The sequence below is a fragment of the Acromyrmex echinatior genome, chromosome 15 (genome assembly GCF_024713525.1).
Source record: "Acromyrmex echinatior isolate Ae372 chromosome 15, ASM2471352v2, whole genome shotgun sequence".
NCBI classification, from domain to species: Eukaryota; Metazoa; Arthropoda; class Insecta; order Hymenoptera; family Formicidae; genus Acromyrmex; species Acromyrmex echinatior.
The window spans coordinates 10663313-10689894 of NC_141866.1; the positions used below are offsets into that span (position 1 = coordinate 10663313).

Consider the following 26582-nt stretch of genomic DNA (forward strand, 5'->3'; position numbering starts at 1 on the left):
CAAGAAATTTAGCGAGAAATTTATGTTTGGCCAGCTTTGGGATAATTTGCACAATTATTAAGTGATAATAAAAAAAGAAAATCTGTATTAAATACTTATTAACAAATGAAATAATATTATATAAAAATTTATGTACTAGTGAATAAAAGAATGTTTTTTATATTTCTGAGAAAATATAAGGAATAAATCTGTATACAGAGATTAGAATCCAGTCGGAACAATGAAAAAAGAATTATTTATTTTTTCATGATTATTAAACATTACAGCAATTAAAACATCAAAGAGGATGTTGGAACTACAACCACATCCATAAACAAACTCATATGTAGGATAATACACGTGAGCTAAATATTTAAAAGAATAAAATAAAGCAAAACAATTTTTACAATCAATTGATCTAGCTATCACTTTTTTAAACATGATTTATGAAAAAATTAATATTACGAACTGATGAAACTATAATTCAATATTCATCCTTTCGCTATGTAACACATATGATTTAACATTTGATTGTACAAAAAGCTATGTGCATTTCTGCATCATATACATTATTATACAAATAATGGGCTAATTAAATTTCCATCTTCATTCTTTCTACTGTTTCACAGGATTGTTATTAGAATGAATTTAATCTGTTTTGAACCTTTCTCTCCAATTATATATTTTTATGTAAAATTTAATCGAGGCTGTTAAATAAATGCCATTTACACCTGAGTCTGGAATGTACACGGCATGACACAAATACAAAAACAAGTAAGACAAGATATATACTTGTAAAGATACATATCTATGATGTGAATAGTTTTACTTCCTGTAAACCAACACTAAAAATGTACAAATATAAAATATTGACATCGAGGCGAACAAGTATATGAATCTTTTTACAGGTTATATCTTACTTTAATAATATACAAGCGATTTGCTCACATTAAATTATGCTTTCTCTACCTTTTTTCAAATGAAGGATTACTTTTTTTGAACATGTGCATATATAGTGTATTAACATTTTTATTTATCATAAATCAGTGATGATCAAATTACACTTAATAATTCTGATAGATTTCAAATTAGTATAAATTTTTTTTTCAATTAAATACTAGATTTAGTTACAAGTTAAAATAATTAAAATTTAAAATCTAATATAACTTTTTTTTTATTAAAAACATTTAACATTGCAAAATTATAAAAAACTTGTAAGCTGTAATAACAAGATATGTATCTCTTGTATTAAAGAACAAAAGAAATATATTTTTCAAACAATAAAATAAGGAGCTTCTACCAGGCCATTACAATAAAGCTTTGAAAGATGTAAACAGTAAACTTTTGTTATTTTTTTATTATCATTTCACGGTACGTTTCGACCATACTAAATAAATACATAAAACATGTATTAATCGGAATATATTTTTTATACATTTTTTATACCGTTACCGAAATTAATTTTTAATGTTCATATAAATTATTGTTAAGGGTTTTTATTTTATTTATAAATACAGCTGATGAGGATTTAGTATGGTCGAAACGTGAAATGATAATAAAAGAATAATAAAGATTTACTGTTTACATCTTTCAAAACTCGTTTATTGTAATGGCCTGGTAGAAGCTCCTTATTTCATCATTTGGAATTTATACGAGCGGATTATCTAATTATCTTATATTTTTTATTGTAATTAAATATATTTTTATTGTAACGTGTAATTTCTATTAAGAATATAAATGACGTAATCATTTATATTCTTGAAATGTATAGATTATGTACAGTTTATAAAGAAAATTTGTGCATCACTGATATGAAAAATAGATTATAAAGTATAGAAACTGCAAACGGGATCAAATTATACTTGAAAGATGTAGTCTGTGAATGTAGGTATTACATTTTACTGGCAATTCAATATTTCAAATACAAATTGAAAATCTAGAATGCAATTAATAAAATTATCAAAGGCTAATTATAAAAGATAAAATAAAAATTCGAAAGTGATACACAGAATTAAAGGATATTATGTATTTATATCATTTAATTTGTGATATATTGAATTATTACGTACAAAATAAACAATCAAGAATATATCAATTTAAACTTTGTTGTAAAATTATTCTATTTCTTAAGCAACAATGGAATTTGAACAGAATGTAATGCAGAACAGTATAGTTCTCAGAAAATGTTTAAAATTTTTCTTATTGATTCTAATCATTTTTTTTTAATTATTTTTCCCTCGCGCTCTTATGTTACAAATTAAATAGATTACTATTGATAAATGTTATAGTTCTTCAGATAATTTCTTTTCATCCAGCTATTGTCGATATAATTGCAGAATTCCAATTGTAAAATCATTAATGATATCAATATTCGACCATGATATTATTACAAGGAAATTTTTTTGCAGAAAATGAATGGATGTGATAAATTAACTATATAGTTATCACTAACTAAAGAGGCAGTGCTCGGTGGCGCGTTCCAAGTCCCAATTATATGAAGATAGAGCGACTCTCGCATTATGTTCTTCGATTCCCATATCTGTTAATCTTCTTATCTTGTCATCTAAATCGGGCATTTTCGCTGGTCCTAGAGAATCAATATAAATGAGTATTTTAACAAAAAAAAAATACATACATATATATATATATATATATAAAACATGCGCGAATATACGCAGGAATAATGCACGTACCACCTGCATATACAAATGTCCAATGTGTGGCAGTTTGACGAAACAATTCAGGGTGTTCTTTATATTGTTTAGCGACTACTGCATCCTGAGGATCATCAGGTTCTGCTGCAGATAACAACGCTTGAAGCGATAGCAGTACCGTACGCAGAGTCATTGCGGCAGCCCTTAAATATGATAATAAAGATGATAATAGAGATTATTTTACAGATGCGTAACTACATTACATACAATAAAGTCACAAGATTAAATTTAAAAAATATGTAAATACATAATCAAATATACAAATAATAAATAACAAATATCTTTTTATTCAGTAAAAGAAATTGTAAAAGATATTAAATAAAAGTTTTTGATATACGAATATTCATAATTTAATTAATAAATTTATAATAAAAATACATGCCATTGATCTTTCAAAATATCCAAACATATGGCACCAGTAACAGAAGATATATTGGGATGCCATATTTTTGTTATAAAACGTACCTGCAAAATACAAATTTTATATAATATAAAACTTTTGACAATTTATCTATGAAAACTTGAAGTTTATCCGTTTTATTTTATCCGTTATGAATATTTAAAATACAGTATACAAATTTATACTGAAGACATAATATATTGATAATATGTGTTGTCAATTTATGAAAATTAATAAAATGATAAGATTTATAGTATTCATGTGTTATAAGTAACTTTGTTATATTATTATATTGTAATAAAAAAGATAATAGACATTTTTCAGAAGCTATGTTTGCTACACAAGTATTAACAAAAAAAAAACAACATAAACAAAAAACACTCAAAAAAACGGTTTACATTCTTAAAACTATGAACTTACTTTGGGAGGATTAAATGGATACGTCTCGGGAACTTTGATCTCGAGCACAAAGTTACCACCTTCGTATGGCGTGTCTGGTGGACCAGCAATCTCTCCTTTTAATTCGGTAAGACTATCGTTGACCAATTCTACTTTAATCGCACATTTTGCTATCTATTACAAACATTAAATAAATAACGTATTAGATCAATGCTATAAAATGCTATAAATGTATAATATGTAACAACTTGGATGTACAGTGTATCAAAACTTATAAAACTACACACACATACACACACACACACACACACACACACACACACACACGTATGCGCGCACACGCACAGACATGATTAAGCAAAATGGAAATAACTTTCAAGACACATTATATATATAAAAAAAAAATGTAATTTAAGTGTTAAGATTTCTTAAATTCAAATTAATGAATAAATATGTGACCAAACTGTAACATGTACTAATTTATTAGAAATCAAATCTATTAAAGATTTGTGAATAAGAACATATTTTACAATTTCATTTATATATATTTGGAAGGCATATAGATACAGCAATATAACAATCAAGTTGTAAAAATTGCAACTTTGAGAGCAAATTGACAGCAAACGACGTATTGATTAGAAAAGTAAAGACGAAGCGGTTAATTTAAAGAAAACAATTGAGCATTAAGAAATAGGAGCGTAGCAGCGCAGCAATATTTCAGACAGTTTTGATGATGTACGCGACACTTGTTTTTCAATCGCATCCCTGTTTCCCCAGGCAGAAAAACATTTTAGTTATGTGATGATAGATAAAAGGACGAGATAATAGAACCGACGAAAACACATTGCTAAATTATGCTCCCTCGTAAAATTCGTGTGTGGTACTACATCAGTCTCGCGGTACAATTATCAAAATAAACATGTAATCATAACCTATGTCCTATGACATCCGAGGCATGATAAGAGAAATCTCGATCGTTTCACAATAACGGAATTCATAATAATATACAAAACTGTCATGATATGGCCTTAGTCACGACTATTTACGCCTCGGCGTAAATCAGCCGTTCAAAAGCACGTGCAAGTATTATCGGGGACGGATGTATGAAATGCGAGGGCAGAAATGAGCAATCTGAAAAAGTGCAAAGCCTTCCAATGCGGCCGAGATCCCGGACCTGCACACGCGCATCGTGGTGAGTACGGTCGAATCGAGTCACCCATACTCCATACTCGAGCGAGCATATTTTCATTTGATCATCGACATTCGACTTCGACGTCGACGTCGACGTCGGACAAGGAGATGCCAATTACCATATCGCAACATTACAACACGCGTTACATCGTAAGCGGTACAATATTCGATATTGACAGAAATGTGTTGAGCTCTCTCTCAGAATATTTTAGAATCTAGAATCTAGATTCTAGAAATAGGTAGACGAAAGACAAAAAATATGGGTAGGAGTGACAGTCGAGCATTGGATTTGCGACTTGCGACTTGCGAGTTGCGCGACGAGCAACAGGCTCTCACATTTCGTCTGTCGAGCGGATTCGTCTGGATTCGTCGACGACCGCGTGCTAGATCCCGATCGCGGGGATTGCGTAATATCGCGATACACGGCCGCTGTTGAAACTTATTGCGAGGATTGCGAGCATCAGGGACAGTACGTGCGAACTCTGGCTTGCTCTAGCTTGCTCTAGCTTGCTTTGGCTGACGTCGACTCGACCGACTCAGACATTCTCGAGACGCCGCTCACTCACCTCCTCACTCTTTATAACCTCTTTGAACTCCCGTTTGATTCGCTGTGCCGCGATGTTCGCCATGGCTCCCGAATCATCTAAAACGGTTAGCACGTTGTCATTGTCACTCGGACGAGGACGAACGAGTGAGCTCGTGCCCCGCGACGCGTTTTCTCGCACGTTGGCGGCGTCGCGTCGCGTCGCGTCGCGCTGCGTCGCGTCGCGTCGCGTCGCGCGTAGAACGTCCTCCACGCGAATGTCGCGAAATGCGAATCCTGTGCACCTGCACCCAAATCCGTTATCTTCGTCTGCGTTTTTACCCGGACTCGTCCTTAACGTCCGTAAACCCTAACCGCCTAACCCAGTAACCGTTGCAACGGCCGTATCTACGAAATCACGCCGCCACCGCGCACCACCGCGCACGTACACACGCGACTCGTCGTTCGACTCACCGCCACCGGTAGCCACCGGCGCGGCGCCACATCAATGTGCAAAAGTTGACTATCACTCTCACCGCTCTCGCGCCCGCCCCTTTTGAATTTCGTCTAGGTTCACGTCGCGCCGCGCAGCCCACTCACCGCTGGCCCGGCTGGCCGCCATTTGCATTTTCCGCCCAATTGCGCTATTTACGCCGATTTACGCCAATCTATTGCGCCAATGCGCTCCGATCCCTGATCCCCGATGACAAGATTGACAAGGGCGGCACGTGTGCACGTGTGCACGACGAATGCGACGATCGAGATCGTAACCACTACACGTTCCGCTCGCGGAACCAACGCGATTAAAGTACGTTATCAGCGCGAGGGGTTGAACAACTGATGGAACTGATGGAAGCACGAGCGCGACCACCTCGTCGTCGAAATCGCTCAAGTAAGGTGATCAACCGTCCTGAATTAGGAGGGACAGTCCCAAATTTTGAACCTGATCGTCGCATTTTTCTTAATTTTCACACTTAATTTTCCCTCACATTAAGGACACGATTATTTATTGTCCTATTAAGTGTTGTTGTGTGATCGAAAATAGTGAATCGAAGTGTGAAATATAATTTTCAGCTTTATTGATTCGTCTATTTAAAATCCAAATATTCGCAAAAAATATTCAGTAGGAAATACAATTTAAAAAAATAAAATGTAGTATTTCATAACTCAATTCGATGTAACTTTTGTTGTAACGTCACACATTAAGTGTTATCAGTTGTTTACAAATATAATAATATATAATATTGTATTAGTTTAACAATTATAAGAAAATATTCATCTATTAAAATTTAATTAAGTAATATTGAAAAAAATTTTCTTTTATGTCCCTCCTTTTAAGGGATCACCTTATATTTGGTATAGAATAAAAACAATCCGATAGATAAACATTTAAGATTAAGGTCAAAATTCAGATATTTGAAGAAATTTTAGCTTCTTTCGTTTTGATTGATCAAATTTCAATCTTCAATCTCAATTTTCGATTTGAATGTGTAGTCTGATACCGGTCTTACGCAAGCAGTTTGGAAGGCGGCCATAAGCATATCTTCGATAAAACCGTTTATCAAAGATGGTTATTTTCCGCGTGAGATGGAGAGAGAGGAAATGCGGGATAAGCGTCTAAGCTAAGCGATAACGAAGCCCCGCTCCGTTCAGCTTCGTTCAGTTCCGTTCAGCTCCGTTCAACCACCGTCAACGTGCTAATTGCAAGACACTGCAAAACTAGATATAGATATACCCAATCCCAATGTCCCGATACCCTCGTGCGGCGTGCGCGTAGGCGGAGCGTGATCCAGCGACGTCACGTCCGGTGCGCGCGCGATCACCGATTGGCCGACCGCCCCGGTGCTTTCTGTTGTAGTGATGCCTGTGTCGCAGCCAGTACGTGCCAAGAGTTTGTTACGCGCAAACTTGGAAAACTCACGCGCGCGAGTCTTACAGAGCAGAATGCCCAACATCAAGGTCTTCAGCGGGACCTCGCATCCGGATCTCGCCCAGCGGATCGTCGACCGCCTCGGCATCGACATCGGCAAGGTTGTCACCAAGAAATTCAGCAACCTCGAGACATGGTAATGGTCGCTACATACCGCAACCACGTTTTTATTGTCAGTCACAGACCACGTGTCGTCGCGCGTGGACTGTGTGATAGTGCGATTCCCACACGGCGAACTTGGTCGCACCAAACGAAACGCCGTCGCGTTTCACGCATTCTCCTTCTAGCCTGCTTTATTCTTCTTCCTGCGTTATTCTTCCTCCTCCGCAGTGCTCCGCAACGTACAGCCTCCTCGCGTTATTCTTTCGCAATACGCCGAATAACAATCAATGATACTCCGCGTTCGTTATCTATCTCTGTTCCCTCGTGCCCGATCTCGTTTCACCTGATCGCTCTACGACTTCTAAATCATTTTTCTAACTCGATGGATGCGTGCCGCGTGCGTCGATCCGCGCCACGACGTTTCTCGAAATTAATACAACGCGCGGAATCGCGTGCACTCGTGAGATTCGCTTCTTCTGAGCTCGCAAAATGCTACTCACCGCAGAGATCACGACGATCACGACGATCATGTCGACGCCGCAGATGATAAACGAGAAAAATCTCGCCGTTCTTTTCCGCAGTTCACATTAAGCAGTATGCATCAATATCCTGCAAATATTAACTCAGATGTTTAATTTGTATTTTCTAGTTGTTAAAAAAATTATCTATTCGAGAATTATCTATTCTCACTCATATTCTTAGAGAGTAAGATTGCAGGAAATAACGCAAGATTTAATAATGTTTAGCGTGGAGATAGGAGAATCTGTTCGTGGGGAAGATGTCTACATCGTGCAAAGTGGAAGCGGCGAGGTGAACGATAATCTTATGGAACTTCTCATCATGATCAACGCTTGTAAAATTGCTTCTGCATCCCGAGTAACAGCGGTGATACCTTGCTTTCCTTATGCGAGGCAGGATAAAAAAGACAAGGTAGGCGAAACAAATAGAGTAATCGCTCCATTATTTACTCCTATATATTTGTAAATAGTTGGTATTTAACTAGTTTTTATGTAAGCTGGTTATTTTAATTTTACATATTTGGTATCAAGTACAAGTATATATATATATATACATATTAATAACGGAATATTAATTTGACGAAATATATATATATATATATACATATATATATATATATATATATATATATTTCATCAAATTAATATTCTGTTTATTAATTTAGTGTCATGTTGAAATAAGTAGACATGTTACGTGCTGCTGTCAAGCATTCTTTAAGACTAATGCTTTTCATTGAGATTGCATCAGCATTTATAGTAGAAAATTTATATAAAAATTTTGATTTTATTGAAAATACTTCTAATAATTGTATTTTTTTATACTTGTATTATTATATACTTTTTCATAAAATGATAAATACATTTTGTATCTTATTAAACATTAAACTATATATAGTTGGAAAGCAGTCCTGTTTTATGTTTACCTCAAAATTTATATATTGCTCATGACATACAGCTATAATATGCTTAAGGCACTCTAATAATTGAGACATAGCTAGATAATCATTGCAACATATATATATTTGTATATATGTATGTAAACTGTATATGTATTATAGCTGTAATGATTCTTCTTTTTCTTTGATTATTACTAATGTATGTTTAAAAATTAACGTAATTATTTCTGAATAAATAGATACTTGTGAATATTAATCTTTCCTCTTATATAATGCTTCATCGGCATGGCTTTCAAAAAACATTAAGTAACATATATATAAACTGATGACAATTTTTTAAACAGGATTTAGGCATGTCTCATGAACATATGTACTTAATATATACAATTCGAATTTTATACCATCATGTAATATGATCTGATGAAATCTTTTCAATTGTCGTGATTTATTAATTTGATCGAGAGCACGTTTCTTTAAACCTTATTTATTTAAGTAAACTTCTTTCATATCAATAGCAAATTTTTGTTAAATTACAAATTGAGTATTTTTTTTTTTTTTTTCTAAAAATATTCAATCATTTTAACACAATATATGATACAGATACAACTACTTTAGTTATACTTTATTTATATTGTAATATTTCTTAATTATTTCTTAATTATTATCTTAAAGTTTTGATAGTTAAAACAACAAGCATGATAACGGAGGAAACGTTATCTTGAAGAAACTCTATATTTCTTTAATGTGCTATATCTTCACAGGGCGGTGATGGAGACTCTAAAAATCAGATTGTCATGAAGTCGAACGAGTGGAAATTCAGGGTAACTTGCGGCGGTCCTTTTATCTGTTTTATTAATTCTTTCATAGCTTTGCAACAGACCAATGGAGTAATATCATTTCTGGAACGCAAAACTTGATCTCATCGTCATATGAAATACGCTTGTATTCTGTCAGCTTTATGTTACTGGGCTGCATCAGATAATACACTTAGATTACAGGATCTTCACCATTCGCTGATTACTGCAAATTCTTTTTTTCACATTCTTTAGAAGATATCTATGTCTTTTACTATTAGGCAAAATCAAAATTAAGAGAATTTTAATTTCTAATAATACCTAGCTGAAATTATATTGGCTAGTTATTTCCATTTATGACTTTATGACAAATATTTAAAGATACTGTGTGTGTGTGTGTATGTTGTGTGTAATGTATATATATATATGAAATAGGAACAGATACTTTTTATATAAATGATATATGACTTAAAAATTTAACTTTAAATATTCGAAATGTATGATATAAAAAGTACCTTTTTTAAATATCATATTGTGTGAAGCAAATGGTGAAACTAACACATAGTTGAAGTATACAAGGGAAATATATTATTAATTATATAGGAATAATATAATTAATATGCAAGCAATGCATGAATTATAAATGAAACTTGTAATTTTTTACTTGTAAAAAACTCATATCATAACTATATGAATTATATCATTCATAAGTGAATTATTCCATTTAAATCTTGTAAAAAATCGAGCATGAGTTAAGCTCTACAAATTTCGTTATTCAATTAGGTTTATTCACTAGTCATATTAAAACTTCATTTTGAACACTCATTGCTTTTAGTATCAATATATGCGCATCATCTTGAAATACAGATAAGACCATAGATAATTACAATATTACATAAAATTATGATTTTCATATATTACATTTTATTACTTGACGTAATTGGGATGTTTGTAATGAAACAAATAGTAAATATTTTAGAATTTTTAAGCACTGCAAATGCATTTCAAGCATGTTATTTATAATGATGTAGGGTTATCAAAAGTTAGATAACCTAAACGGTTGTTGCAAAACTCGTGCTAGATTTCTCCAAGGGAGGTCTTTTGCATATTTTTATTGCAATAATAATTATATTAATCAATTTCTGATATACTTTATTTTATTAATTTTTTCATTAAATATGTATTTACTATATTCTGAATAATATTTCTTACATTTTTTTTGTTATTTTGCATTTATTTTAAAAGTTTATGGGCACTAATATTTATTTACTTACATTTATTTAATAATATTAGGTGTTGGAATTAATTCGTAGCGTTTTTTAATGAAAGAATGTTATTTATTTCACATGAGCATTAAAAAATACATTAATGAAAGTACTTCCCATCACTTCCCATCTCTTGTAAAACGCTACGAATTAATTCCAACACCTAATATTTATTTAATTACATTTTTATATGTTCATGTACAACAAAAATGAGCGCTTTTTAATATTAATTGGGGACTGTAATATATAAGATTAAAAATTCTGTATCACCTTCTTAAATAGTTATCAGTCATATCATATGTCCTTTATATCTTTAGATTACCTATTGAAAATATATCAGAAAAATTATTATTGATTATAATATTTGCTAGGAAAAAGTTATTATATTTATTTAAGTTTCTGACTAGTTGGGTATTTTCAGGATATTCCGCCTGACCTGTCTACAGTGAGTATAATAGCAACGAGATTGTCGAGTGCAGCGTTTGTAATGATAACTCGATGAACCATTTCGAGAGATTTGTAATATTATTTTTGAATTCAGACAAGAATTTTCTTTTGTAGGACTAACCAAACTTATAATATCGTTGCTATACAAACATAAGTGGTATCCCCATGAGTGAATGAATGAATGAGACATTTGGTCAAAGCATATTGATATCCGAATGAGAGGGCAAAATATTAATATAATAGCAGTACGTTGTTGGCAATTACATTAGTATAGTGGGGTACGCATATGTATGTTTCATTGGGTACTAATAATTGAAGCTTAAATCAGTGTTATTGTCCAAGTGTACTAATCAAATATTGCCTATCCTATTAATGCTTAAACAGCATAGGAATGTCAATGTGTTATCTTGGTGATAACTCGTCTTGTCGATAATTGTTGATAGTACATATTTTAAAAACTATTATTAATAGCTTTTATAAAATCTTATATACTCATTACACAAGTACTACATTTTACTAAAAATATTCCATCCATTTTTGCACAATGCATCTCTCCATACCAAGGACAATGTACTAATACAGATAAATTTCAATTTGCAAATTGTAAATTCTTTTTTATATGTAATTTTGCAGATATAATATTAGAAATGCAGAATCGCGATATTGATACGCGATATTTGTTTTTTAGAATATATCTTTACATTTGTGAACTTATCTATGTATTACATATCTGTTACCAATGTTTGCCCTCTTGTTCATCTCAAATTATCCTTTGTTACATAAGGGCAAAGGACCGAGATGCATTGTGTTCTGTTTTGCGTTCATAATGTTAGATATTTTGCTTTACTTATGATAATTGTTGAGAGAGTCTAACTGGGGTGCATTTGCAACGTTGTTTCCCTGTATTTTATGAATATATTTATACTTACTGAAGAGTAATATTTTAGTACATAGTCATTATATTCATATTTTGTCCCCTCTGAAAAAAGTCTTTTTTAACAATCATCTCTGATATTTGATAAACTATGTTATATCTTCCAAAAGCCGATACAGGCAGTATAAATCGCGATATAAATCAACAATTTTTTAAAATTTTTATTTAGTTTAAAAGGTTTTATTTAGTTTAAATTGATTTTTTTCCTAATTTCTCAAATGTTTTCATGTTTTTAAGGGACTTTTTAATAGCAATTTCTTTAAATTACAGGATATTTCCAGTTGCAAATGGACTTGAAGGACTCGTACAAATTCTTAAAACTAATCTATCAAAATGTATTTTACAGAGCCGTGCGCCAATCTCCGCTAAACTAGTAGCAAATATGCTTTCCGTGGCGGGTGCTGATCACATTATCACAATGGACTTGCATGCTAGTCAAATACAAGGATTTTTCGACATCCCAGTAGACAACTTATTCGCCGAACCTGCTGTCCTCAAATGGATTAAAGAGAATATCGTTGAGTGGCGAAATAGTATCATTGTCTCCCCTGACGCTGGTGGTGCCAAAAGGTGAATATTTAATAATAATAATAATAATAATAATAATAATAATAATAAAAGAAATTTCAGTCGGAGAAATACATTGATCGTCTTTTACTTTATTTTTACTTTACAGAGTCACATCTATCGCAGACCGATTAAATGTCGAATTTGCGCTCATACATAAAGAAAGGAAGAAAGCGAATGAAGTCGCCAGTATGGTATTGGTTGGTGATGTTAAAGACAGAGTTGCTATTCTTGTAGACGATATGGCTGACACTTGCGGTACTATCTGTCATGCAGCAGAAAAGCTGTTGGAAGCTGGTGCTACGAAAGTTTATGCGATACTTACACATGGCATCTTCAGTGGGCCAGCAATTAGTAGAATTAACAATGCTTGCTTCGAGGCTGTGGTAGTGACCAATACTATCCCTCAAGATGGTCACATGAAAGATTGCCCAAAGATTCAGGTAAATATATTTCTTACATTAGAGAAACTGACATGAAATGTTTATCGCAATAATAATGGTGTTATACAGATTTAATCGTGACACAGAAGACTGATTATCTTTTATCTTTTAGTGTATTGATGTCTCGATGATGTTTGCCGAAGCAGTGAGGCGGACACATAATGGTGAATCTGTATCGTACCTATTTTCAAACGTACCATATTAGATGAAAATCTTCCGTAATTTACTTTAAACTATGTAAGAAGATCATATTCTTTTTACATTCGTTTATTGTTATTGTTAGTTAAAAACTACTTCGTTTACCTGCTAGTTAGGTTTATATTCTGTGTGTCCTATAATTCCAAATTAAAATGATACTATTTTTTCATGAATTTTTAATAGCAAATACATGATTAATCAATATGAAAAATACGAATTTTTAGAAGATTAAAGATTTAGATGTGTAAGATGTTTTTTTTTTTAACTTAATAGTTCTTCGACTTTTTCCAAACAATAAAAAAGATGTATAATACTTAAGAATTTTGTTGCAATCAAAGAGAGTTGCAATTTGAGTTCATATAACTTATGACATTATTCTTTTTATCAGTCTCAATTTAACATAAAATGATAGACAGATCAATCTGTTGTAATAACTATTAGTAATTTTTAATGGATTGAAATATTTGTAAACTATGATTAAAATGTGTCTTCAATGCACATAATAGTCATGTAATAATTTGCTAGGGAAAATATCAAATGAATCAACTTTAGATCTGCAATATCTATATCTATCTATCTATCTATATATATATATATATAAATTTTTCATGTAAAAAATAGCTTAAATTTTCGTAGTTTAGTTAAAACGTGTCCAACGCGTTGCGATCATGATATACACGATAGAAAAATGGCACTGATCGTATTTTTAATGCAAGCATAACAATTTAGGATAATAATTTATTAAAATCAAGATAATTTGTAACGTTCGATAAAGATACGAACTCTGATTTTATTCTCTAAAATAACCTTCGATCAATTATGCGAATTTAGCTTGACATGAATATGGTGACGTTTGCAAATTTTTTCTTATTTAATAGTGCCATTTGTTATTCGAGTGGATATTACAATAAATGTATAAAAAGTATAAGTGAATTTTTTACTGGTAATAATTGCACAAAACATACAATCCTTCAAAATTTCATATTTTTAATAACACGTTCTTTCATTTTAAAAATAGTGGAATATTGAGTATCTCTTATTGAAAATAGGCGATGAAAATTTTATTTTATTTAAAGAAATATGGGTAACATAATTTATTTTTATTTAGGAAAGAGATTACAAATTGGATTATATTTTTTATTATTATCGAGACATTACAAATCGCGTGTGAAAAAGAAATGCTAGTTAATACTTGTACAATAGAAATGCTTACACATATCTGATTTAAAAATTAAGGCAAGAGATTACTATCTAATTTTATACATCAATCACGTAATGGTTTTTCTTAAGCTCGTGAGAAAGATCTTTCTGAAGTAGCATGACAAATTCATTTATGTTATCTCGTTTGAAGATTTATGATTTTTTTATACCAGGAGGTAATGTTATATCAAATACTATCGGTGAATTACTTGGTAAATAATTTATATCACATGTTGATGCATTAATATATATTATCTTGCCATCTGAAGATATGCCATATCCTGTAAAATTATACATAAGATGGATAAGATGATATCTCTCATTAATACAAATATACGATTATATATCATTATACCTTCGTGTATATGACCAAATACATGATATTTGGGCTTTACGCGATTTTGTACTGTCGACAATAATTCGACGCATCCAGCTCGTACTCCAGTACAGCACAGGTCTCCGTGACCTACAGGAGGAGTATGTGTTACCAGGATATCTGTGTCAGATGGAATCATTTCCCACTTTGAGAGGCACGCTTCTCCACGTGGCACATTAAATGCCCACTTACAAAACTCTGGTTGCCTAAAGTTTCAACGAAATGTCCCTCAGAAATAAGTATCTCTTATACCTGAAATTATTTTCTACAAATATTTCGCATAATGTGTTCAAAAAAGACATGCATTTATTTCTTTACAATCGTGATGGTTAAATGGTTAATCTGAAGAAACACATCAAATAAAATTTATGCATTATTTAGTTTTAAAGTATTCAAACATAAAATATAAAAATGCCCTTGTAGAAATACAAGCTAGTAGCTTCTCTCTCTTTCTCTCTCTCTCTCTCTCTCTCTCTTTCTCAATTTAATTTCAATTTCATCTTTAATTAAATATAAACTTTACATGTTCACTTTTATTAACCAAATTATTTAATACAATTGATATGACAATGCTTACCATGGAGTACCATATATCTTAATCCCATTCACTATAATCTCAGAATCTTCAAGATATGTACAATTTGTCAAATAATCTTTAACATTAGTAGTTTTAATAGCTTCCGCGAGAGTATCCTTAGACATACCCAAGGTAGGTATATCATCGAGTATGCTGGTTCCTGTATGTTTCTGATGATCTCCACTGGTGTGCACGGAAAATGGATGTGTGAATGTAGGATCAAAACTAAGTTCATGGTTCCCAGCTATAACTATTTTGTGTTTGTGTGTTAAATTACCTAGAATTAAGATATGTTTTTCAACATCTCTCTCTCTCTCTCTCTCTCTCTCTCTCTCTCTCTCTCTCTCTCTCTCTCTCTCTCTCTCTCTCTCTCTCTCTCTCTCTCTCTCTCTCTCTCTCTCTCTCTCTCTCTCTCTGCATTTCTTGTTCAACATATAAACATTATAGTGTACACAATACACACGATAATTTTTCGTTTACCTATCCAATTATTAAATTCTATGACCTCTTGCAAGCTACCACATTTCGTAAAATCCCCGGCGTGAATGAAGACGTCTCCCGCGGGCACGTCAAATTTTATGAACGGCGTGAGCGAGTGCGTGTCGCTCATACATACTACGCGCAACTAAAAATGGAAAATCATTATTAATTCTGTGATTAATGAGCTCATATTGACAATCTAATATGAAATTCTAAATTTAACTAATTCCGCTTTCTCCTCTCAAATGTATAATTAACGACTTTTAACATATAGAACAAGTGAAGGTGATTTTTAAGGTTAACACAAACATATTTCTTCGTATAGAGATTGGAATTGTCAAAAATCGTTGGACATACTTTGTCGCTCGGTGCTTCGGTCGTCGGCAATTTAGCATTTATTTTTACAACTTTCTGATGCTGAGATAACTCATGCCAGGCTGCCGTAGGATCAGCTGTCAATGGATGAATAGCTATCTTCATGCTGAACCGGTAAATGTAACAGTCCGTTGGCGTTGTTACGCAATACGCGCTACTAGACTCAATGGATGTAACGTCAATGAATGTGATGTGCTGTTTTTAAATGGAACTTGTCTACTGGCGCCTCTATGTGCACAAAGCGAACACATAGAATCAGAGAAAAACCTGAGAGAGGTCCAAATGACGGTCCAAAACCTGTAAACGCAAAATGCTGTCAATTGACATTGTCACCGATGAGATACTATTAAAGATCGTCAACCCTGGGCAAATTTTCGGCGATATAAAATGGGCCCCAAGGGCCTGGAAGTAATTGAAGAATGTTGATATTATCGACAATTAATATAAATTTGCTATTATTAACATAAATATTTGACTCATACATTATTAAATTCATGATTTTGTACATAAATGTTCCATAAATAAATATGCATATTTGTAAAGTTAATATTCTATGTATAATATTCTATATATTGCAGAAAAATTACAATTTTTTCTCTGCAATTATCATCTTTGATAATCAAACTTTGACGACCATTGAAATTACAATTTTAAAGAAAAATCGAGTATTATTGAGTTCTAAATGCATAAATACATCTACTAAACTAATAAATAATAATATTAGTATTATATTATCAGTTTTTAACTCTTAATTATTTCAATATTCACAAGGACGCGAACTGCCATAAGGATGTTGGTCTTTAATAGTATCTCGTCGTGATATTGTTTAAATTTTTGTGTATAAAAATTTATAATTACAAGCACATATAATTAACCAGCTTGGCTCAACTCTCCTTTTAATTTATTTTATTGTTAACAAAATATATTGTTCTCTTATTTTATTAAACACCTAATTTCTGCAATCAAACTTATAATTGCATTTTAAATATACTTAAAGTACTTATATATAAAAAAATTTAGATTAATTTTGTCATTATATGCTTTTCAAATTTTAGTATTGCAATAATAACAAATAAAATAAATAAACTATAAAAATATATTTAATAAAAATAAAATGCTTGAAACACAACTTTTATACGTATATATAGTTTATATTATTATTGAAATATAAATATTAGCACATTTGTCAAAAAACGGATGTAATATAACTTTAATGTTAATATTTTTAAGCGAAATAAACATTACGCGCATGTAAGATTCAGGTCTGAATATTTCTGATCCACAGTTTGTGAATGAGCAAAGTGCGAAATGATACCCTTTTATCACGTAAAATACAAATTATTGAATAAACCGTGAACATTACATTGACATGTAATGTTCACTATTGCTGCAACTTTTGTGCAATTTTGTGCTGTAGGGGATCAATTATAAGCGGAACTCCATAACGATACGATCTTAAAAATATAAAATTTATGCTAACAATTAATTCCATGCATTTATTAATGCGAGTCACAATTCTCAGAAAGAAGCGGACAATAAAATTAATATAATAATATTTAGAACATTAATTGTGCATAAAATTGATCGACAAAAAATCAGATTTCCGACATATTTACAATACGCACGCAACGCGAGACTAATCTAAAAAAAGAATTTCTTTTTATTCTCAGTGCCATGAATGTGTGTTTATTATAATGAGCATACTGTTTCTGCTGGACTACTAGTTTCTCTACTATAGCATATATTACATTCGGCAGAAAAAGTTTTACTCAGAATAGCCTCTAAATTCAGAAACTGAAACAACTTAAGAATGAAACAAATATCTGGAAACGCAGTGATTTTTCTTTTTTCTTTATCGTTGATTCAATTACATATGTTATAACCGAATATAAGTCTAATTTAGAAGAAAGGGAGAGAAAAGGATACGAGAAACTCAATACGTTACAATTACAATATTTTTATATATCTTTGATGACGGTTTGATGGTAACAACAGGTAAATACTACATATTGTACATTGAGTAGGCGATAGTCGTATCTTATTGTTATTAATTATAGCATATCGGCGGCGCCGACATTAATGTCGATAGTGACGACGGCCACGATGACGATAATGGCAATGACAACGTCAATGACGCCTTATGTTTTCAAGATTCGCGCGATCGACGCGGCGATGGCAACAGCAGTAGCAACAGCAGCAATAATCTTAATAACAATAACAGCAACAGCAACGATGACAATAAATATAATGATAGTAGTACAAGTAACAATAGCAGTATACATATAGTAATAGACGTGATGATAATATTTTTATTAATGATAGTAGAGGGTCATTCCAGAGTTCCGGACACAATACTTTAGAAATATCATTTTTCTTTTTCATCTGTTATTTGAATAAACTTGTGATGAATGGCGACCTCAAGAAAAATAAATTTTATTTTAAAAGAAATATGTTATAATAAAATTCCGCTCTATAAGAAAAAAAAGATAAATCAATTTCAATATCCTATTTATTTATATTAAAAAAAAAATGAAAAGCATTAGTTTGAATTATTGATACGAATGCTTCCTTTCTTTGAGTCTTTTACTAATCATTTTGCCTAAGGACAACAATCGCTCGAAATTATCAGAATATTTGACAAAAAATATTTTCACATAAGAAATTATATTGTCTATCTTACAGATTTATTCTAGTAAAATATCAAAATGTTATCCGGCGTCATGGAATGTCTCCGATAGCTTGTGCTGATACTATGCTTGCGACAGTATGACCGAGCAAGATGTGTCCTCAAACTTTTGGAAAAATTACGATTTTTTGGTAAGAAATATTAACAGAAAATTGGAACAAAATTCGGTCTCTCGATTATTATTAAGATATTTATGAAATTTACGAGTAAAAAAAAATTATCCAATGTGTATAGGCCTTTTAATGTGTAATTAAAAAATAGTTTTTAAAAAAATTTTTTTCAAGTCTCCATCTTTGTAAAATAAGGATTAAGCATTATGAAGGTGTGAAATATTTTTACAGTGAAGATTTTCTAGATGGTGGATTAAAAAGATCAAGTTTTCCATTAAAAATTGTTCGAGTATATAAATAAAATCTCTAATTTACAACAATCGGTTATTTTTTCCAAAATCGTTCAGAGAGTTTGGAGAACACTTGCATCGTTGAATATTGTCGTCATCGTAGATGCGGTCACCACCGCCATCGTCAACGTCTTCAAGCGTCATCGTCGCGAGCGCAGTTAGTAATTATCGCTTTCTTCGCTTTTCTTCTTTTTTCAGTTCCGCATTTATCACACTTAAAATAAACAGTGTTTGAGGAATGTGCGCGGATGCAGAGTCAGCGATGCATTGCGATGAATCTATCGTACCTCTTCGAATCAGCAAGAGTTCAGGAAAAAGGGAAGATTGGAAGGACTTACAATACGTGATGCGCACGTTTACTGTCGCTTACATTGGTCATGGATAGAAATTTTTAGAATTAGATAAATTGTAAAATAAATGTAGATGTAAAAGGAATCTTTGTGAAGGAACTACCAGTGATTTCTAAGCAATCGAATATTAGTTGTTATTACAATTTTTTGTATATGTTCTTATCTGCGAAAATATGGTTGCCTTAAACCATATTTTAAAATTAAACGTTTTACATAATACTTTAAAAAAACATTAAAAAATGCATTAACATAGACGTGTTAATTAATATAATTTTTTTTTATAAAAAAAATAAAAAGATAAAAAAGAAGAAAGGAGAAAATAAATAAAAAAGTAGAAAAACATTTGAAGGATAAATAAGAAAAAGCTACAAAGAGCTATAAAGAGATATTGTTATATCATACAACTTGAAATCTCTCCTACGATACAACAAAGATCTTATCGGAAATCACTGGATTACATTAAGAAGGATATGTTCCAATGCCTACAAGGATAGTATAAAGTGCAAGTTTTTCATCTCTCTCGAAATGGTATAGAATCGGAAATGTGTACGAGACTTGTCTAATATGTGTGTATGCGCGCCTCGCAACGATATATACTAACATACAAGCCACTGACTCCGATCACTCTTAGTAACACTAAGTAAACGCTATGGCATCATGATAATCACCGAAGGTGTCCTTATATCAAAATCGTTAGATAATAGTCATATATGTATATACGAACGATTAGCGCGTGCGCCTGTTTCGCTTGATACTCGGATATGATCAATTCGTACATGTTTTCACCGTGTTCACCGTTGAATCTCGCATCTCCATCTATTTGAAAAGAAAGAGTAATAAAAAAGACAAAGCAATTAGCTCGAACGAAGCTAAGATACCCATATCCCACATTCAGCTAGATTCTTATTCCTTCCATATCTATGTGAAGATCATGTAGTCGCATAAAGTTAATCCGAATAACTGTTAATTATTGAGAAATATTAGTTGTTAATCTTATGATTATAATCTTAAAAAGTGTTACGGTATCAGGTTTAATATCGCACATTTATTAATTATTTTCGGACAAAATATTAAATGTGAGATACGAATATAAACTTCAGCTTGAGAACTATATTAGGAATATTTTTTTAAAAGTCTTGAATGAATTATTATTATTAAAAGTCCCTTCCAATTTTTCGCTTATAGAAAAGTTACTGATAACAGCCGCTCTTAAGGCATGAGAACCGATTGCAGATGACAATGAGTGTGTGTTTATAGATTTTATATTACGAAATAGATAAATAAGATGTTCGCAATTTTGTAAGCTCTGGTTACTTTTTAAGCCGATACATATAGATTAAATTATTAAAAAAATCCATAGTTATCGGGTAGAAGATGTTTTTGCAATCGGTTCAAAAACTATTCAACGTTAACTGATATGGTAGAATTCTGTATAATGTGATATGAGACTATATATATTCTTTGTTTTACGCAAGTTTAAGCCACTGTACCGAGTGCCCACAATGTATCAGTCAGCAAACATTTGATCATGTTATTAACAAAAACTTTTCACTTTTCTTTTCATGTGAGATAAATCTAATTTTTCGAATGTAGCTTAATATATCTTTTTTGCTCGGTTCTAGAAAAATCCGAATGGATGATTGATTTTTGCCATATCCATTAAGGATCGATTATATGTACATTAAGCTTGACGCATCGACGGTGACCGCGGGGCATTCGTAAGATACGTATTATCATCGGGCGAAAGGCAACGTACATCGCATTGATTAATATTTTATATATTTATATATATGTATTATAATAATTACGCTGTAAGACTAGATTCTCGGCGGAATATTCTCACATTGTTTCGACTTTTCCTCAATGTTTCCCCAATATAACCATGTGATCATATTCATTTCGCCGTGTTTTACGACAACGAGGCGCCGTCAATTGTTTGTTCGTCGAACGCCGTTCGCCGCCGATGGATTAGATTTTAAATCACTATTGTCCCACGTGATGTGCTGACACACAACTTACAGAGAGTTACATACATACTTAGACACCGTAGTCCTTAGATACGTACATAGCTATAGATTTCCTGGCTGATCCTTGGAGTAGGTCGTTCACACTTAAATTGTCTCTGCTTCATTTCATTCGATCGCTTCGCGATGATTAGTTTTATTATGGAAAACAACGGAACTGTGGATGAGTTTGTAACTATTCTAATCGATCGGGAAGAACAAACGATTTTTATTTTTTTCTCTTCGTATGTTATGATGAGGAAAAGTACATATAAACTAAGTGAACTCTGCCTATCTACGAATTATTTTCTTTAAAAGTATCTTCAATAATTATATATTTTATTAAGATAAAGAATTCATACCAATAATATAAATATAAACAGAATAAATCGTACTACAAAAAATAAAAATTTATATCTATTATAAAATAATTTTGTTTCATACTTATAAATTTACATAATTTTCGCTAAAAATTCGATCTACTTTGATTCATATGTGTTATTGATTAATTATTATGCAAGAAATGATCGATTAATTTTTTATCATATTTCGAAAAATTATTGTCTCAAAAATAACTTTTTTCCACTATTTTTCGCTTATTCGACGTAAATATTTTTAAGTTTACGTTTATTTTACATTGATAATCCAGTTGTAGACAATATTCACTTAGTTTATACACACTTTTAACAAACGTACATGTTTTCTTTTTGTATCTAGGTATAAATGCGGATACACTAGAAAGATGTGTTGTGTATGTGCGTATATATTTCCGAAATAGCACCTACGTATATGTATGAAATACATACAGCCATAAAAATGTTGAAACATATTCCTGACATTTCGAATATTGCTAAAATATTGCGATAAATTAGTGACTATAAATTAAATTTAAACTGAACAGTTATATTACAAAATGAAAGAATTTCTTTATATTATATGGCCGACTTTAACATTTCGGATAATATTTTTATGATAAATATACAATTATACACTTGATATGGCAAGTATATATATATACACACGTTACAGTATCCCGTAACAGATACGATACCTAGATACAAACGTTTAAAGCAAGAGCGCATTTAATTAAGATACTGTATCTCGAGGCTGTACCTAAATAAGTATATCGATATATTAGGTACTAATGTCAAGGTGCTTCATATACTCAGTTACCGTCTCACTTCAACGGTACCATACACGCATGTGGACGCATTCACATGATGAAAGTACTTTTGGCAGAATAAAAAGTGCCGCGACGTACTTAAAAAGATCGTGGAGAAGAATGAAGGATAATTCAAAAGCGATATCAGAAAGCAGCGTTCGAACATCAGTTAAATGTATAACGTATACGTGTATTTTGTCATCGACATTTCTCCTCTTTTGGTACAGCCAAACTAGATGTATTTCTTGTTGACATGTGGAACGATTCGCGAATCTCTATTAGCCATACAAATGTAACTTTAAACCTGTAAAGTCCATATATAATTAACATGCGCTCTATCGTATCTATATATATATATAATATATATATGTACACAGTCTTACAAAGCAAAATTTACAAACATTACGACGTACGGTCGATCGAATAAATATGTCCTCCGATGCGACTGGGTCAGGTCGCAAGTGAACGCCTTCGTCGTATTTCAATTGCGCTTTGCATTACCGATCTCGGCTAACTGACAGCCCGTCATTCAGTGAATTGAAAGAGCCCACTGTTGACGACATCACACGTCGAATATTGAAGCGAATATTGAATAAAGATTAAACATTGGTAGAAACAATGAAGAAGAGACACTCACCGGTATAAAATTTTCCTTTCTTTGTTTCTCCATGTACGGAAAACATATTGATTTTTTTCTATAAATTCAAAGATACGCCTCTTTTCACTGTTAAATGCAGAAATTGCACGTTGACACGCGTAAGACTTTCCCGAGGATCCTGTAAATTATTCTCTGCGAATTTTGTATTAAAAAATTCAGGACATTAAAAATTGTTATGGCTTAGCTATAGCTAGTTTATGGCATAAAACTCTTGCAAAGGATGCAAAAATATCTCAAAGTTGTAGGAAAATAAGAAATATTAGGGAACCTTTGCGACTCAACGTGCGTATTATTGGATGTATGCGCGATCAAAATACAAAGCATCTCAAATCGTTTGACGCTCGATAACGACATTAACTTGCGGCCAGACGAAGGGAGGAACCGTGGTAGCGGAGAAGGGATCGAGCGAGAGATCGAGATGGCACGGGGGGCAAGAGCGAGGATCCACGCATAGATAATCCTGCATGAAACGAAGCTCGCAGCGAGAAACGTCGTAATGTCGCATGACGCTTTCGCCATCGAGCGAGCAATCTATCTACCCCACCAGCCACCGACAGTCAGTTTTTTTAAAGCCTCTTACGTGTGTAAACAGTACTCCGACTATTCATTACGCCAGCAAATTTTCGCAGTCGCGATACTCGAATACTACACTTCGCATGTATACTAAAACATAAATCATGATGAAGATTAAGGCTCCTGAGGAGTTGTGGCGGTCGCCGTTGGAATTGTGACGTCAGAAGCGAGGAATAACACGTAAATTTATGCTGCAAGCCATTTGTAAATAAAGACAATTTGGATAAATCTAAATGACGAGATTGCTTTAAAATACCTGTAAAAATGGGCAGAAACTGTCCTTTTCTCCCTTAATAGTCGGTAAATGGTCGTAAAAGGAAAGTAAAGTGAGCTTAATTTCGGGCAGAGACACACGGTTTGAATAGCTGTTGAAATAAATGAAATATACGCTTTTACGTATCAAACTCCAGGATAACTATAGTTTCTGCCCATTTTTAGAACTTTCATAAGTCATACGAGATACGTTTCACATTTTCACAATTAAGCAAATAATAACGAAATGACGTGCAGCACAAATTTCGTTGTTAAAACATCACTTTTTCACGCCTATAAGTTCAGCCATTTATCGTGGCGAAGCGCTGTAACACACACACAAGCACGAGCCCATGTACATACACACATGTTTCGGCGCGCCGAGAGCACATGCACATGTACATGGGCTTGTGTTGTGTGTGTGACGATTTCGCCACATTTCGCCAGGCCGCCGACTGATTTTGAAAATCGCATGCTGACTACTCAGGAACCTTAAATCTATTAAACTTATTATTATTAGTCCAAGATTTAAAACCATTAAAGGAAATATGTTTCGTAAATAAATAACAACAAAAGTACTAGCAAAAGCAAGAAGAAAAAAGATACTCAAAGTTGAATCGTTTTGATACCGATAATTTGTAAAAATAGTAAAAAAATATAGTAAAAAATATGCATCTTCATGTCTATAATATAAAGTATTAATGTAATACACATACAATCTCTTCATTTTATTATCGCGTATTACATTTTACGTATCATTATTTACGTATTGATGTGATAAAATACGTGTATATATATATATATATAATATATATATCGGAAAATTATATCGTACTTGAGGAACTTTCACCCGTTGCGCCCAAAAATTGCCAGCGGTCGTAACAAATTGTCGAGAGACTGTGTGAATTGTATGCAAAGGAATTATTCCTTTCTTAAGTTTTTGTTAATATGAACGTATGTGTATGTGTGTATGCGTATGCGTTTGCGCGTTACTCTTGATGTGCTGCTAGGAAGCTGACTAGATTAAGTCTAAAATACGAAATATCCGGGAAATTATCGTTTTCGATGATAGCGGAATCTCGTTCCCGCGAGAGTGAGTTGTCACGAATTCTCAATAATAAAATTCTCAAGAGAAAAAAGAAGCAACTCAACGCGTTCGCTGTATCTACTAACGAGAATCCCGGTGTTCCGTATCGACGTTGACTACTACTCGACCTTTGGAAAGGTCGAACGGCCTCACCTAGGCATTCGACTCTTTTAGATTGTCGAAATACTGCATAATCTGATTATAGTCCATACCCAGATTAAGATCATCGAGAGCCACTGATTCTTCTTGCTCCTGGGAGGAGGATGAGGCGCAAGAGGAGCTAGAGGAGGATGAGGAGGAAGAGGCGGACGGTGATGAAGATGGCGGAGATGTTGTGCTAGACGAAGCCGCACCGCCAGTAGGGGTAGATGAGTTTACGGTAGAGACAACGGTGGATACCACAGCGGAAGTGGAGAACGACGAGTACATTGGATTACCAACTATAGTCGCCCTCTTAATTTCCCGTGATCTCCCAGCGTCCTTTGCGAGGTGCCTATTGTTATCGTCGTGATTCACCAACTCCACGAATTCCTCGTCCTCGCCATTCTGCTTGTTTGCGTTGTCTACTTTAGTTTTCCCATGCGACTTGACTATATGATTTGACTGCTGCGGTACTTTACTACTGTGCCGATGATTATTTCCGTGATGGCCGCTGCTGCCACCGCTAGACGCCCTATGGCGATGCTTCCGTGGCGCAGGCGGTTCTGGTAATCGTATGCCCACCCCCGTGTTTCTGTGCGGCGGTACCGGTGGCTTGTAGTCTTCGTTATTGCCGTTGCTTGCGTTGTTTGTGCCGACCGTCGTGGTCGCCGTAGTTGTCGTTGTTGGTGTCGAGTTCGTGATCGGTACTCCGTGTGGTGGCAAGGGCGGAGGAATATCGTCGTTGCTATAAAAACAAAAAATTTGTAATAAGATTTACATACTCGCGAAGCTATCACTATAGGTAATATCATTTCGTTAAAATTGCTAGAATTGTAGATGCTAAAAGTGATATCTAAAAAGAAGTTCTCACAACAAATTGTATGATATTTTGTTTAAACTTCTTGTAATACAATATTAAACAATTTGTTGTACAAGAAATTTCTTCTTGGATATCACTTTCT

General features: G+C 32.9%; 4 protein-coding genes and 1 long non-coding RNA gene across 12 annotated transcripts in view; 2 read left to right on the plus strand and 3 right to left on the minus strand.

Annotated features, from left to right (window-relative positions):
- Positions 1-201: 201 nt before the first annotated feature.
- Positions 202-5648, minus strand: Ubc4 (ubiquitin conjugating enzyme 4). Its single transcript, XM_011055490.2, has 5 exons — positions 5250-5648; positions 3514-3666; positions 3076-3158; positions 2673-2836; positions 202-2566 (listed from the first exon to the last, which is right to left on the minus strand). Exons 1-5 carry the CDS (start codon positions 5310-5312, stop codon positions 2427-2429), a joined length of 603 nt encoding a protein of 200 aa, XP_011053792.1. The 5' UTR covers positions 5313-5648; the 3' UTR covers positions 202-2426.
- Positions 4498-14228, plus strand: Prps (phosphoribosyl pyrophosphate synthetase). Of its 5 annotated transcripts, none has more exons than XM_011055491.2 (8): positions 4498-4684; positions 7065-7272; positions 7985-8168; positions 9414-9473; positions 11133-11156; positions 12439-12662; positions 12769-13102; positions 13215-14228. In XM_011055491.2, exons 1-8 carry the CDS (start codon positions 4615-4617, stop codon positions 13305-13307), a joined length of 1197 nt encoding a protein of 398 aa, XP_011053793.1. In that variant the 5' UTR covers positions 4498-4614; the 3' UTR covers positions 13308-14228. The 5 variants fall into 5 exon arrangements, with proteins under 5 accessions (XP_011053793.1, XP_011053795.1, XP_011053794.1 ...); XM_011055494.2 differs by lacking the exon at positions 4498-4684 and adding an exon at positions 5875-6014; XM_011055493.2 differs by lacking the exon at positions 9414-9473 and having other exon boundaries at positions 4504-4684.
- Positions 14229-14346: 118 nt separating this feature from the next.
- LOC105145727 (metallophosphoesterase domain-containing protein 1) lies at positions 14347-16541 on the minus strand. Its single transcript, XM_011055488.2, has 5 exons — positions 16291-16541; positions 15934-16078; positions 15454-15730; positions 14856-15082; positions 14347-14781 (listed from the first exon to the last, which is right to left on the minus strand). The coding sequence occupies exons 1-5, from the start codon at positions 16411-16413 to the stop codon at positions 14654-14656; spliced, it is 900 nt and encodes a 299-aa protein (XP_011053790.2). The 5' UTR covers positions 16414-16541; the 3' UTR covers positions 14347-14653.
- LOC147907289 (uncharacterized) lies at positions 16086-16435 on the plus strand. Its single transcript, XR_015547594.1, has 2 exons — positions 16086-16180; positions 16259-16435. It is a non-coding gene; the product is annotated as an uncharacterized LOC147907289 (long non-coding RNA).
- Positions 16487-26582, minus strand: part of dtn (transmembrane protein 132C dtn) — a 108252-nt gene continuing 98156 nt past the window's right edge. The window contains exons 10-11 of one of the 4 annotated variants that reach the window (XM_087413980.1): positions 25692-26365; positions 16487-16605 (exon numbers count right to left, since the gene is read on the minus strand). In XM_087413980.1, the coding sequence (XP_087270106.1) occupies positions 16487-16605; positions 25692-26365 (793 nt within the window). Of the gene's footprint in view, positions 16606-18249; positions 26366-26582 lie in introns of those variants that run through there. The other 3 variants (XR_015547592.1, XR_015547593.1, XM_011055487.2) reach the window with 3 other exon arrangements.

Bases quoted from the DNA above. Each gene is read 5' to 3' on its own strand.
- Prps (XM_011055491.2), top strand. From the start codon at position 4,615: ATGAGCAATCTGAAAAAGTGCAAAGCCTTCCAATGCGGCCGAGATCCC. The intron at 7,273-7,984 runs GTAATGGTCGCT...AATAATGTTTAG, and splicing joins TTCAGCAACCTCGAGACATG to CGTGGAGATAGGAGAATCTG. The intron at 12,663-12,768 runs GTGAATATTTAA...TTTACTTTACAG, and splicing joins GACGCTGGTGGTGCCAAAAG to AGTCACATCTATCGCAGACC.
- Ubc4 (XM_011055490.2), bottom strand. From the start codon at position 5,312: ATGGCGAACATCGCGGCACAGCGAATCAAACGGGAGTTCAAAGAGGTT. The intron at 2,837-3,075 runs GCATGTATTTTT...ATCATATTTAAG, and splicing joins GATATTTTGAAAGATCAATG to GGCTGCCGCAATGACTCTGC. The intron at 2,567-2,672 runs GTACGTGCATTA...TTGATTCTCTAG, and splicing joins GACATTTGTATATGCAGGTG to GACCAGCGAAAATGCCCGAT.
- LOC105145727 (XM_011055488.2), bottom strand. From the start codon at position 16,413: ATGAAGATAGCTATTCATCCATTGACAGCTGATCCTACGGCAGCCTGG. The intron at 15,083-15,453 runs GTAAGCATTGTC...TTGAAACTTTAG, and splicing joins AAGATATATGGTACTCCATG to GCAACCAGAGTTTTGTAAGT. The intron at 14,782-14,855 runs GTATAATGATAT...ATAATTTTACAG, and splicing joins ATTTGGTCATATACACGAAG to GATATGGCATATCTTCAGAT.